The sequence below is a fragment of the Phocoena sinus genome, chromosome 15 (genome assembly GCF_008692025.1).
Source record: "Phocoena sinus isolate mPhoSin1 chromosome 15, mPhoSin1.pri, whole genome shotgun sequence".
Lineage (NCBI taxonomy): Eukaryota > Metazoa > Chordata > Mammalia > Artiodactyla > Phocoenidae > Phocoena > Phocoena sinus.
The window spans coordinates 1,509,400-1,522,575 of record NC_045777.1 but is presented as its reverse complement, the minus strand read 5'-3'; the positions used below and the strand labels follow the sequence as shown (position 1 = coordinate 1,522,575).

Here is a 13,176-nt window from a genome sequence, read left to right as displayed (position 1 = left end):
TCCCAGCCTCTTGGGGTCCTCGGTGCACCTGGCCTGTCCCACGTCGGGGCCTGTGCCATGTCGGGGCTCCATGCCCCTGGCTCCGGCCCTCTGCTCCACCTCCATCTCTTCAGCTCCTGCCTCCCCAGGGTCATCCGTGGACCCCTTTCCCACCGTCCACAGAGCCACGCTCCTTCCTCACGGCTCCCTTGCAGCGGGGGCCTGTCCTGCCCTGGCCGCTCGGGGCCCCAGACGAGAGCCGGCAGAGTGGGGCCACGTGCTGGTTGCCGGCAGCCTGGCACGTGGTGCCTCGTGAATGCGTCTCCCGCTGCCTTGCCCTCCTCTCCCACCTGCCCCCCCCGGGCCCGTGGTCCCCCGACCCAGTTCACCGTGAGCAGGGTGTCCTGTGCCCGGGCTTACCCAGCATCGGCGGGAAGACACCTGGGGAGGAAGGTGCCTCAGGAAAGACAAGCACAGGCTTCAAAGGGGTTTAAAGAGCTGGTTTCTGAAAAGGTTTTCTCTTTCTTTTTCTTTTGGCCATGCTGCGTGGCTCGTGGGATCTTAGTTCCCTGACCAGGGATCGAACCCGTACCCCCTGCACTGGGAGCGCAGAGTCCTAACCACTGGACCACCAGGGAAGCCCCCGAGGAGGTTTTCTTCATGCAGTTCCCTCGTGGGGTCCTCTGGGCTCCACCTCCGTCTGCAGCCCTGCTGCTGCTCCAGGCCGCTGGCACACGGCTGCCGGGGGACTGAGCGACCCGTCTCCCCAGCTCCGTGGAGGAAAGTCGCCTGTGTGGCCATGATTGCTTCCTAAGAGGCCCTCCAAAGATCGATGCAGAAAGCTTTCTTTGGGACTTCAGCAGCAGTCAGGTCCTTTTTTCTCTGCAGGCATGCCAGCATAGAGAAATGCTAATGCTTAGAAAGATCAAAGGAAGACATGGTCATTGTGCAAAACCACCAGTCGTAAGCGACTCTCCCGTTGGTTGAATAAATACATGTCACTCTGGTTACCCCTTTACAGGACGTCGTTGCCTGCTCCGATGTTTACCAGAAGCGATTTCAGCGTGTGGAGTATATTGAAAAAGTGCATTGGCTTGGTAAGTTCAGATGAACTCGTTTTGAAGTGTGAATCTTACACGTTTTTAATTCCTGTGAATTTATTGCACTACTGGTAGTTTAAGAAGATGCACTCTGCATAGTTATAAACAGCATGATGTAAAGATAGTAAAACAGGAAAGGAACAAATACGGGAGGGGAAAAGGTGAACAAAAGCTAAAGTATTAATACACAGTAGGACACCCATTCTGCAGGTTAATCTCTTGACATAAGGAGCTTCAGAGGGGTTTACACTTACCTTGGTGTTTCATGATGTGCTCGTAGCCAGCTGGCTTTGGATAATCCTCATGAACCGGGGGGCTTTGGTGGGGTTCCTGGCCACTCACCAAGGGAGCGAGGCTCCGTGTCCCCCAGCCCACCCACCCTGGGCTGCAGGCAGAGTAACAGGAAAGATAGTTGGATACTTAGTGTCCGGAAGTCGTAGGCCTTTCCTTTTATGGTCTTTCCTGGCTGTGAGACCTGGGACTGGTCCTTCTCAGGAGGGGAGAGTGCTGCCTTGAGCGGGCTGCCGCGTGCTCAGCCGCGGCCACGTCTGGTCACTCACGCTCGGGCTGCGTGAGCTACAAAAAATGACTTCGCTGCTTCTCGGGTGGTCTTCAGCCCAGTCTTCTAACGCGTTTATTTTTTGTCATCTTTTGATCTTGCAATAACTTGAGACTGCAGAATAGCGAGTCTTTTACCCTTCACCCAGCCTTCTGTAACGGCAGCATCTCACATGAGAACCACAGCACTCACTCTGGGGCGTTACTGTTAACTGCAGCACGTACCTGACTGGGCTTTCCCCAGCTTTTCCACCAATGACCGTTTTTTTTTTTTTTTCTTAATTTATTTATTTTTACTTATTTTATTTTTGGCTGTGTTGGGTCTTCATTGCTGCACGCAGGCTTTCTCTAGTTGCGGCGAGCGGTGGCTTCTCTTGTTGCGGAGCACGGGCTCTAGGCGCAAGGGCTTCGGTAGTTGTGGCGCAGGGGCTCGGTAGCTGTGGCATGCTGGCTCTAGAGCGCAGGGCTTTGTTGCTCCGTGACATGTGGGGTCTTCCTGGACCAGGGATCGAACCCGTGTCCCCTGCATTGGCAGGCGGATTCTTAACCACTGAGCCACCAGGGAAGTCCCCACCGATGACCTTTTATTAGAGGATGGTGTGTAGAAACCGAGACCTGGGTGCTGGATGTGCTCATGGCTCCTGGGGTGTCACTGCTCCAGGCCTCTCAGCAGACAGAGCTGGAAAACCTAGGAGTGCACACTGAGCCCTGCTTGCTCACACACGTGTATCTGTACACACCTGTGATCTTTTAAAGTGACATGTTCAGGACTGTTTTCTTTTAGCACCATCCCCTCCTACGTTTTCGACTGTGTGCACAATTCAGGTCTTCACAAAAGTGTCTGTCTGGGAATGTGATGAACTCAACAAGCCACTCGGTCTTGACTCTTCAGATGTCTAAAACCAAAAGCCTCTTTTCAGCAGAGTGACATCATTGCATTGCACTCCCCAAGGAACTGACCGTAGGCTGGATTCAGAGTAAGGCTGGATGTAACCCTCGGGGTTGGACGTCTGCATCTTGTTGGGTCGCACTGCCCCACTTCATAGCATCCATCCGCTGTCCCCCGTGAGCTGCTCATCTCTCCGGATGTACCTCCAGGGAGGTGACACACCTCTCTTCACTGCCCATCAGCTCATTGAAACAGCCACGGACTAGTGAACACGACAGTTTCCGACAGAGGTAGCCAGAATCTCACGAAGACCCCTGCCCGTCACCAGCCCTCACCACTGCCAGTCAGGGCTAATCATGCATCCTCCGCCCCTCCATCTCCCCCCTCCTCCCCTGGTATTTTGAAGCAAATTCCAAACACCTTTTCATTTGTGGACATGTCTTATATATCACTAAAGGCTAAGGATTCTTTTTAAACCCAACCACAATACTATTATCCTACTTTTTTTTTTTTTTTTTTTGGGCGGTACGCGGGCCTCTCACTGTTGTGGCCTCTCCCACTGCGGAGCACAGGCTCCAGACGCGCAGGCTCAGCGGCCATGGCTCACGGGCCCAGCCAGTCCACGGCATGTGGGATCTTCCCGGACCGGGGCACGAACCTGCGTCTCCTGCGTCGGCAGGCGGACTCTCAACCACTGCGCCACCAGGGAAGCCCCCTATTATCCTACTTTTGAAAGTAACATAATTCTTTAGCATCATCAAATGCCCACTCTGTGTTCCAATTTCCAGTCGTCTGAGCGTGACTCTCCTGTGTGTGTTCTGCGGTCTGTGTGGGACTCATCTGGGTCCTTCCGCCACAAGACCTTTCTGTTGCTCTTCTTCTGAATTTAAGAACTGCTGGTGCTTGGTGCCCAGACGCATTATCTCATCAGGAGTTGCAGGTCGGAGCCAGGCTGATAACGATTGCCCTTCTTCCATGACCTGGAATATTTCTGTGATGAGAAAGTCCCCTCCTCTACTGTGAACGTGGTTTGCATAAGACAGTCGGGATCAATGAGTGACTCTCTATCAAGGTGTTCAGATGATGTCTTTGGTTCCCTGGCAGCATAACTGGTCTAACCAGCCAGCTCACAGGGTTGGCCCTGTGCTGTGTCCAGTCACACTTGTCCGTCTCCGGCTGTAAGAGCCTCTTCAGGCTGGCCCGCACTCCTTTACAAAAGATGCCTCTGCTCCTTCTGTACCTTTATTGTCCAGGGAGAGAGAGAGCTCAGGACCATAGCTGGGCCCGGGGGAGGCTACTGGATTGGTCTTGTTTCTAGGTCTTTTCAGGGGAGAGAGTTAGGAGCTGTGTTTTGATTTGTTTCAACGATGCTTCAAATTCCACGCGACAGGATTTATCTAACCTCTTCTGTCTTCTGTCTGTGTCTCTATTCCGCCCAGTTTTTCACGGCACAGGAGATGACGGATTTAGCGCAGCATGTAGCTTGTGACCCGCTGCTGCGCCCACACCCGTGGTGGCTCAGGAGAGCACCTCTGTGGCATTTGTCGTTCTTGCCCCGAGGGTGAATCTTCAGTCCCTGTGCCTTAGCGCCTCTGGGCGATTGTGCCGCCAGGGAGGTGGTGTGGGTTCATTTGTTTTGTTTTATTTGCGGTGTTTAGAGATGGCTTTTCTAAATCTAATTTTGGTTTAAAATTGTAAGTCCAGAGTCAAATCTCTCAGACAAGGTATATTCCAGGCGTTTAGCTTCCTGTCCCCGTGCCCTCCCTGCAGTCTGGAGGTGACCATCAAAACACGTTCTGGTCCCCCTTCCCGCGCGTGAGAACGACGACTGCGTGGCCTCGGTCGGCTCCTCTCCACCTGTTTCCGCCCCACAGTGTAGCCTCGAGGGCAGAGCTGCTGCTTGTTCTTCTGGTCACCGCGCTGTGCTGCCCCACAGTTGACTCACCGTGGCCCTGTGGTTGGATGTTTGCGTTGTTTCTGGCCTTTTGCTGTGTATTTGCTGGAGGAACTGTGGGTTAGGCTCCTGCACGTGGGGCCGCCGGACCAAAGGCTTGGGGTGGGGGGGCATGGCTGGGTCCCCTCCTCTCCGGAGGCTGCCGCATTTTGCATTCCCACCGGCAGGTGTGGGAGGCCTGGGTCCCCCCAGCCTTGCCAACAGGCGGGGGTCAGAGGGTTGGGGCTTTGCCACTTGAGTTGGGTGTGCAGTGGAATCTCCGTGTGCTTTCATTTCCTGTCTCCTGACGTGAGCGAGGCCAGCATCTTTCCTGGCAGCGTTTCTTTCCCTCCCCTCCCTCCCATCTCCTCTTCCCTCCCGCTCCTGTCCAGCCCTGGTCCTTCCTTGACAAAGCCAGTCCTGTGCTGCTCAGCCGTGCTCCTGGGAGGGGCCTCTGCCTTCTCGAAGTGCATTGGAGCCTCCTCCCTAGATGCCGGCTCCCTCGGCGCCCACTGCAGTATGGGTCCCCGAGCGTCTTCCCGGCCTCCCCCTGCACCAGGGGCTGCACGCTTGCTCTGCCTGCACGGTACCTGAGAGCCGGCCGCGTTAGGGGGTCTCACTTGCCAGGCCGAGGAGTTTCCAAGTCACCCTGGGGTGACGGGTCGGAATGATGCTTTGGGACCACGGAGCTGAAGGTGGCATGAGGAACACCCAGGAGCAGGGTCGTCACTGGAGCTGGCGGCCTGGGGGTGCCTGCAGGCTCGTGTGCCGTGAGCGGGGGGGCGGGCACCGTGCCCACGGGCGTGTGTGCGGGCGGCTGTCTCGCAGGCCAGGCTCCCCACAGGGCCTCTCCAGTCTCATCCCGCGCGGGCAGCTGCGGCTGCAGGGAATGATGCTCGGAGCAGGGGCGGGTGCGGGGGCACTGGTGTCTGGGCAAAGCCACCGGCAGCGGTAGTGGTAGCGGTAACGGGTCCTCACCGGCTCCCCCTAGGAGCTGTCCAAGATCACGATGCCCATCGCCTTCAACGAGCCTCTGAGTTTCCTGCAACGGATCACGGAGTATATGGAGCATGTGTACCTCATCCACAAAGCCTCCTGCCAGCCCCAGCCCCTGGAGAGGATGCAGGTGGGCGGCGGGCTCCTTTCGGGGGGAGGGCCAGGCTGGGTGCAGCTTGGCTGGGTGCGGACCGTAGCTTTTAATGAACGTGACGCCATCAGGTTGGCCATGTGGTGGCAGGGACCCAGGCACCTCAGCAGTGGGACACCTGGGAGAAGGGCCAGTGCAGCTTGCACGGATGTTGAGGTGCTGTCCTGCCCCAAGGCCAAGGCATTTGTCGTGGGCACGTTCCGCGCGGGCGTGGTCTCGGCCTGCCTGGTGGTCGGAGCTGCAGGGCTGCAGCGGGTCGTGGCGCCGGCACTCGGCTCCTCTTGGGCCCTTTCAGCACCATCACCCCACGTGAGTGTGTGTGTGTGTGCGTGTGTGTGCACATGTGTGTGATGGACAGGGCCTGCGAGGTAGGCCCGGGCTGGGGGTGGAAGGCGGCAGAGTTCCTGCTTTCCATGGCTGTGAGGAAGTGGTGGGTGATAAGCAGTATTTCCCCGGAAGTTCTGCGGTTTCAAACGTGTTACAAGTGGAGACTGAAAAGGCACCCAGGAGCGAGCGAGTGGGGCACCCTCACCGCCCCGGCTCCCACATTCTGATGGACGGCCGCCCCTCACCAGCCTGTGGTTGTTTCCAGTCTGTAGCGGCCTTTGCGGTTTCGGCTGTGGCTTCCCAGTGGGAGAGGACCGGCAAGCCGTTCAATCCGCTCTTGGGGGAAACGTACGAGTTAACCAGGTAAGGGGACAGGCCCTCGTGACCATCTCGTGTGTGAGGTGCTTCTGGCGACGGGCAAGGGTGGTTCCTTGTCCAGCATGGATTTCTCCAGGCTGATTGAATTGAGGGGTTTACTGCAGGTGGGAAGATGGTGCACGTACGAGAGCTGTTGTGTTAATGACATAACAGAAGCCCGGTGAAAAAACCGAGTTGAAAACGGAAGAACGCGTTAGGTTCAGGAACGGAGAGGGGACGCCCGGGAGCGTGCAGCGCGGGGTGTCGGGTTGCTGGGTGCTCGTGTTCGGGCATTTCTGCGAGGTGTAGTTTAGTTTGCAGCATCTTTATAAAACCAGTGGCTGTTCCGTGACCGACGCATCCTGGATTCAGAGAACCACACACTTGTGGTTCTTGGGTCCTTTATTGCATATGTGTTATTAATGGTTGAGTTTTTCCAATGGAGAGTAAATGGTGGTGGGATTTGGGGATGTCGGACAGCTTAGAATGGGCACTCTTCAGGTTTGTAGGGTGTAAGCGGGTGGGTGGGGGTGTGTGTATCTGCACCGGTTCCCGACCGTTTGGGGAGGAATCGTCATCTCAGTGATGCGGGCGGTTTGCACACATCTGCCCACACGTCACTTCCCAGGTTGGGAAAGCTACATTCACGTCAGTTTCAAATTCCACTGTTTCTGGCTTGTCCTGGGTGGCTCAGCAGCGACCCCTTCTCCACACGCCGCTAGAGTGGGAATTCCCCCTGGGTTTTTAGTGTGGCTTAGAGGTCGGCCGGCACTGAGCGGTGGAGAAGCCGTTCTCCACATCGCATTGCCCTTGAGAAAGCTGGACGAGTTGGGAGAAAGCGTGATGTGCGCTGCTGGGGGGCTTTGTAAATGACAGGGGTTCCGCACGTGACCTTGGGCTGTGGCATCTCACACCAAGCGGGGCCATAAGGCACAGCCCTTTCCTTTTAGAAGCGAGGAAGCTGAGACCCAGGCAAGGGAAAGGCTTGCCCCGAGGGTCACTCTTTTTTTTTTTTTTTTTTTTTTTTTTTTTTTTGCGATACGCGGGCCTCTCACTGTTGTGGCCTCCCCCGTTGCGGAGCACAGGCTCCGGACGGGCAGGCTCAGCGGCCATGGCTCGCGGGCCCAGCTGCTCCACGGCATGTGGGATCTTCCCGGACCGGGACACGAACCTGTGTCCCCTGCATCGTCAGGTGGACTCTCAACCACTGCACCACCAGGGAAGCCCGAGGGTCACTCTTAAGGGGACACTTTTGTCTTGAATTCATGTAGGAGTTTCCTCCTTTCTTAGATGTTTCTCTCGAGCAAAAGCTTCCTCCCTCCGGTTAGTTTGCTTTAGTCCAGGGTTCGAGATTGTAGCTGTCAGATTATTATTAGCATTTTTGTTTATTAAAAGCATCATCGAAATATCTGAAAAGAGAAATCAAAGAGTAATATGATAAAAGTTGCAGACAAAGGAAAGTAAACAGATGGATTAAAAGCGTACGAACCCCCCAAGATGCTGGATACAGAGTGACACCCCTCATTGTTCATCTTTTTTTTTGCGGTACGCGGGCCTCCCACCGCTGCGGCCTCTCCCGTTGTGGAGCACAGGCTCCGGACGCGCAGGCTCGCGGCCATGGTTCACGGGCCCAGCCGCTCCGCGGCATGTGGGATCTTCCCGGAGCGGGGCACGAACCCGTGTCCCCTGCATCGGCAGGCGGACTCTCAACCGCTGCGCCACCAGGGAAGCCCTGTTCATCTTTTTCATGAACGTAGTTCAGGGCTTGAACTATAGTTTCACAGGCTGATGGGAAACACTGACATTCTCTCTTAACTGTGTGTCAGGCCTTAACTTCTAGGTCACGCTAACGGTGTCTGCCGCGTGCCACACGTGTGAGACGGAGCCATCTTCCTGTTTGGGGGACAACATAACTAAGCCTGGCCATTCACCAGTGTCTTCTCATCCTTAGAGATTGCTCCTGGATAACTAAAAATAACACTTTCTTTTCTTAGACAAGTATTCATTTTGTAAATTACATACCTTGGTAGGCAACCTTTTTAAAATCTAATTTTTCAACTTTCCTCCCTCTGTAATGATTGGAAGTTCTGATTCCAGTTAAGTTAGTAATTATGTGGTTGTGCTTTTATAATTGTCAATGACTACAGCTGTAGGTGTATTCAGGGTTCTGGAACAATTAAAAACTGACATTTTTATTGAAAAAGAGAGTGTACTAAAAATCCTATTTCCTGGCCAGGAATATCTTGGGGCATAGGACATTTCATCACAGAAATGCCAGGAGCCTTGAAAGGAGGCTGGAAAGTCCTACTCTGGGTTTACTGGGCAGTGGGCCTCCCTCGAGGACTAAGGTGACAGTTTGCTGTCAGTTCTCTGAGTTCACTGGTTCTGAGAGCTCCTTGTGCACCTGCGTGCAGGGCGGGAGGCCTCTCTGCACTGTCGCTTGTTCTGCGTGGTACTGACTTTGGCCCTGGAGGCACAGCGCGTGTGCGTGTGCTCTGCGTGTGGTCAGTGTTAGGCCAAGTGTGACGTCAGGGAGCCGCGTCAGATATTTCTGCCACGTGTGACAGCACGCGTGGTCCCCTTATCCCAGCGCCCCTTCCAGACGTGGAGGCCGGGTGGCCGTGAGGTCCTGCAGTGCCACAAGCGCTGAGCTGCAGGCCCGCTGAGAGCGGGTTGGGCTGACCTTTCTGGGCTTTGTTGTCACTGATGAGGCCCTTTGACTGTCCCTCCTGCCCCCTCCTTTCTTTTCCTTGTTTTGTTCCCAGGGAAGACTTAGGGTTCAGGTTCATATCCGAGCAGGTCAGCCACCACCCCCCCATCAGTGCATTTTACTCGGAGGGCCTCCATCAGGACTTCCTGTTTCACGGCTCCATCTACCCGAAGCTCAAGTTCTGGGGGAAGAGCGTGGAGGCGGAGCCGCGTGGCACCATCACGCTGGAGCTTCTCAAGTGAGTGGGCGGCCGCGCGTCCGAAGGGAAATCCGTTTCCATTTAGGACGAAGACGTCCTTCTGGTGGAGGGATCCTGCGTGTTCTGCGGGCAGGGAGCCTTTCCAGCGGCAGGGACTTGCTCTAGGGAGGCTGGAGACCTCGTCGGGCTGGCTGTTCCTGGGGGTCCTCCTCACGTTTGACCGTGTTGGGTCCCGTCTTCTCTCCCCCGATCTCTGCGGTTCGGTCCCTGTTTGTGGTCATCACCTCCTGCTGCGTGACAGCCCCAGCTCAGCAGTGTGAAACGGCACTGTCCGTCCCCCCCCGCCCCCCCCCCCCCCCCCGTGTCTGGGGGCTGGAGGGCAGGGGCAGCGTGGGCGGCTCTGCCGGGGTTCTGTGCGGGCGCAGCGGGAGGCCTCCTGAAGACAGGTGGGAGGAGCCTCTGCTCCCGTGTTCACTGTGCCGGCAGCTGGCAGGGGCCCTCGTTTCCTTGCCACCCTCTGCTCCGTACGGCTGTGCAGACGAGGCGCTGGCATCCCCCAGAGCTGGGGCCCGGGGTGGTGGGCAGACCACCACCGGGACAGAACCTGCAGTGTCTTCTGTGACCTGACCTCAGAAGTGAACACAGCCCTATGTGCACGTGCTGCCGGCCACGCAGCCCAGCCCTGCTTGAGTGTGCAGGGTGGGATGCCGGGCTTGACCACCAGGAGGTGAGAAGGAAGGGGCCGTCTTCCAGGATGCCCGAGCACTGTTAAATCTAAATCTAAACGCGCCCAATCTGATGGTGATCAAAGACCCTCAAAGCAGAAACTGAGTCTCTAGCAACCGCCTGGCGCTGCAAACCCGAGGGGTGCAGCCGGCTCCCTGGGGTGTGAGCCTCGCTAGCCGTAGCCCCCATGGGAAGCTTCTGATGTCATTGCACTTCCTGTGGCCCCGCCGGGCTGGAGGAGCGTGGTCTTCCCAGTACCCACCCCCCAACCCCTCCACCTCGGGGCAGATGAGGTCACCCAGGCACCGTGAGGGCGGCCCCTTCCTGGGGAGGGTACCTGTCCTGTCTGTCCCGAGCTCTCTTGGCTTTCTCGGGTGAGGCACGGGGAAGTGAAAGGTCACAAACTTTGTCAATTAACACCTTTGGGTTCCTGGGAAATTCAAGGAATTCCAAATATTCATCACGAAATGCCTGTGCTTTGAGCTGCTTTTTGCCCTGAATTGTGGCTCTTTGAGGCAGCCTCCCTTGAGACACACGTCTGGTCACATCTGCTCAGCACCTGTTTGTGGGGTCCACACACAGGTCCCCAAACGGCCAGGGCCACGCGCTGGGGACCTCGCGGTTCCTGCAGGCTGGGGTGGAGGGGCTGTGCTGTTGAGGGCTTCACAGGAAACCTCTTGCCTTTGTCTCAGCCTTTTCTTGCTTATTAACTTGTCCTGACATTTAAGTAGAAAGCTTTTTTGCTGCTACAAAGGAGAGAAGAAGGACATTTCAAACGAATGCTAAAGAAGTAGCCCCTGTTCAGGGAGTTCAAAGCGGTATTCTGCTCTTCTGCAGGTTTTAAGTCAATTACGGTTTGATTCTGTCTGGTGTTTTGCTTTTGAGGTCGCACAGCGTCTTTGCTTCGCTGGCCTCTGACTTGCTGCTCTCTGGCGTCTTTCAGACATAATGAAGCCTACACGTGGACCAACCCCACCTGCTGTGTCCACAACGTGATTATCGGGAAACTCTGGATAGAGCAGTACGGGACGGTGGAGATTGTGAACCACAGGTAACGGCCCCCGACAGTCGTGCAGCGGTCACAGCCAGGGTGGCGGTGCAGCACCCAGAGCACCAGCTGGCACTCAGCCCGTGGTTTCGCGCTGCTGTCGGCTTCTCCGGGCCCCTCCCTGGTCCCCCGTGCCCCTCGGCCTCCAGACGGGCCTCACTGGCTGGGAGGCCCCACACGTGGTGGTGGTTGGATCTGATTCTGGTTGGCACTGATCGAAGTCATCATTACTGCTCTGTGTTGATATTTCTTTGTTTTTAGTCACAAGAGTGAATTTATTTTGAAATTTTAAACTACACTGAAGAATGGTGTGATTCCCTGATGAAAATAGAGTGACCGTTCTCAAATCTTGTCCACTGTCCAGTCTGTCAGGCCTTATTCCTAGAAGTTCATGGCTGGTTGGCTTTGTTATATCTATTAAGATGTAATTTACATGTCATAAAATCCACCAGGTAAAGTGGACGCTTACATGGTTTTTAGTAAATCTGCTGAGTTGTGCAACCATCGGCACAAGGAAGTGCTCGAAGCTTTCCATCCCCCGGAAAGATCCCTGTGCTGTCCACTGGTCCTGATGCTGCCCCGCCCTGGGCAGCCTCCAGTCTGCCCACTCTCTCCCACCCTCCCTCCCTCTTTTCTCTCTCTCTCTTTCCTGGATGTTTCATGTCTACAACAGAAGCCTGTGTTTGTTTTCCCTGCAGAACTGGAGATAAGTGTGTGCTTCACTTTAAACCGTGTGGATTGTTTGGAAAAGAACTTCACAAAGTGGAAGGGTACATTCAAGACAAAAAGTAGGTCCGCGTGTGGGTTGGGCCACAGGGTGCCTGGACGGCGTGTGTGTCTCTGCAAAAGACACAGTTGTGCCGGTGACATCTGCCGGGGAGGACGAGTTATGACTCTTTCTTGTTTAGAAAAAGCATTTCATTACTGAGCACAGAAGGAGATGATGATGAATTTTAAGTGCACCATTCAGGGTGGTGACTGATGGAGCCCAGCTTCCCCTTCTTTGAGGGTAAAAGATCTGGGTCTGTTTTCTTTTGATAAAATTGATGCGAGAATGTTCAACATTTTCACTGAGAGAGAAAACTGCAGTTGTGCAAACAGGACTGAGATTTTAGAATTGGACCCTGTGTTTCCTTCTCTCTCCGGGCGTCCGTGACGGTCGTCGCAAAACCCAAACCCGAGCTCGTGAGCCTCATTCTCACGGGACTCGTTCATTCCAATTTGGAAATCTGGGACTTTTAAAGCTTTTGTGAGCAGAGGAATGGCCACTGGTAATCTTAACAAATTGGGGGGGGGGTCCCCCACGTTATGTGTTGGGTCTCAATTTCTCTCTCTCTCTCTTTTTTTCAATAAGTAACTTGGGCTGTATAACAGCCATAAGATTCCTTCCAGCTCCTGAAATATACACATTTTCGAGTAGAAAGAAGTTTCCAGTGTGAAGCAGTGGGTGCTTTTGTTCCATCCCACTCTACTGGGTACCGGAAATTCACCTGTTCTAATTCCTTAAAATACCTTTAGACGTAAGACTCTGACCACTTCGCCCCTTGAAGTAAGTTAGGACCTGGTGTGTGGACTTCACGGGGCAGCATTCCTGTTAGTGGGAATAGCACTGACCCGCCCTGTGGTCAGCTCACCCACAGAAGCAGGCCGCGGGAGCGGACGCCCACCGGCACTCAGTGAGCCATGCCAGTCCTGTTCTGAGTTTCTGGTTTTCCGCCCTACACTGGATGCTCTTTCCTAATGCTACGTCTCTTGGAGACAGAGAGCGTCTGCCAGGCTGTCTGCCGAGTGAGGTCTGGCCACGTGTCCCTGCCTGCTGGCCCTCCCAGCACATCCCGCGGCGGGCGGGGCAGCCTTTCCAGGGAGCGCGTGGCCAACTGTATGGTCTCCCCCGAGGGAGACGTGGGAAAGAGAAACAAGGGCCCAACACGGCTGACACCGCTCCTTTGGACTCAGGCAGAGAGCTCTGGTGGCTGATCTGGAAAGATCTGTCGAGGTTATTACGAAATGAAAAATGTGGGCAGACAGTGACGGGGTATCTGACTTGAGGTTACGAAGATAAAGCAGAGACCACGTCGGCTGGACATGGGGAGGGTTGTTTATGTGGTTTATAGGAAAAGGGCTGCAGGACACACGGTACATAAAAATGTAATGTATTTCAAAAATAACAATCGGGCGCGTAGGGTGTTAAATGTAATAACGT

General features: G+C 55.1%; 1 protein-coding gene across 8 annotated transcripts in view; it reads left to right on the top strand.

Annotated features, from left to right (window-relative positions):
- Positions 1 to 13,176, top strand: part of OSBPL2 (oxysterol binding protein like 2) — a 40,260-nt gene that overhangs the window by 21,230 nt on the left and 5,854 nt on the right. For all 8 annotated transcript variants that reach the window (XM_032604351.1, XM_032604349.1, XM_032604356.1 and 5 more), the window contains 6 exons: positions 1,001 to 1,076; positions 5,451 to 5,585; positions 6,199 to 6,296; positions 9,056 to 9,238; positions 10,869 to 10,976; positions 11,672 to 11,761. In XM_032604351.1, coding sequence (XP_032460242.1) covers positions 1,001 to 1,076; positions 5,451 to 5,585; positions 6,199 to 6,296; positions 9,056 to 9,238; positions 10,869 to 10,976; positions 11,672 to 11,761 — 690 coding nt within the window. The remainder of the gene's footprint in view (positions 1 to 1,000; positions 1,077 to 5,450; positions 5,586 to 6,198; positions 6,297 to 9,055; positions 9,239 to 10,868; positions 10,977 to 11,671; positions 11,762 to 13,176) is intronic.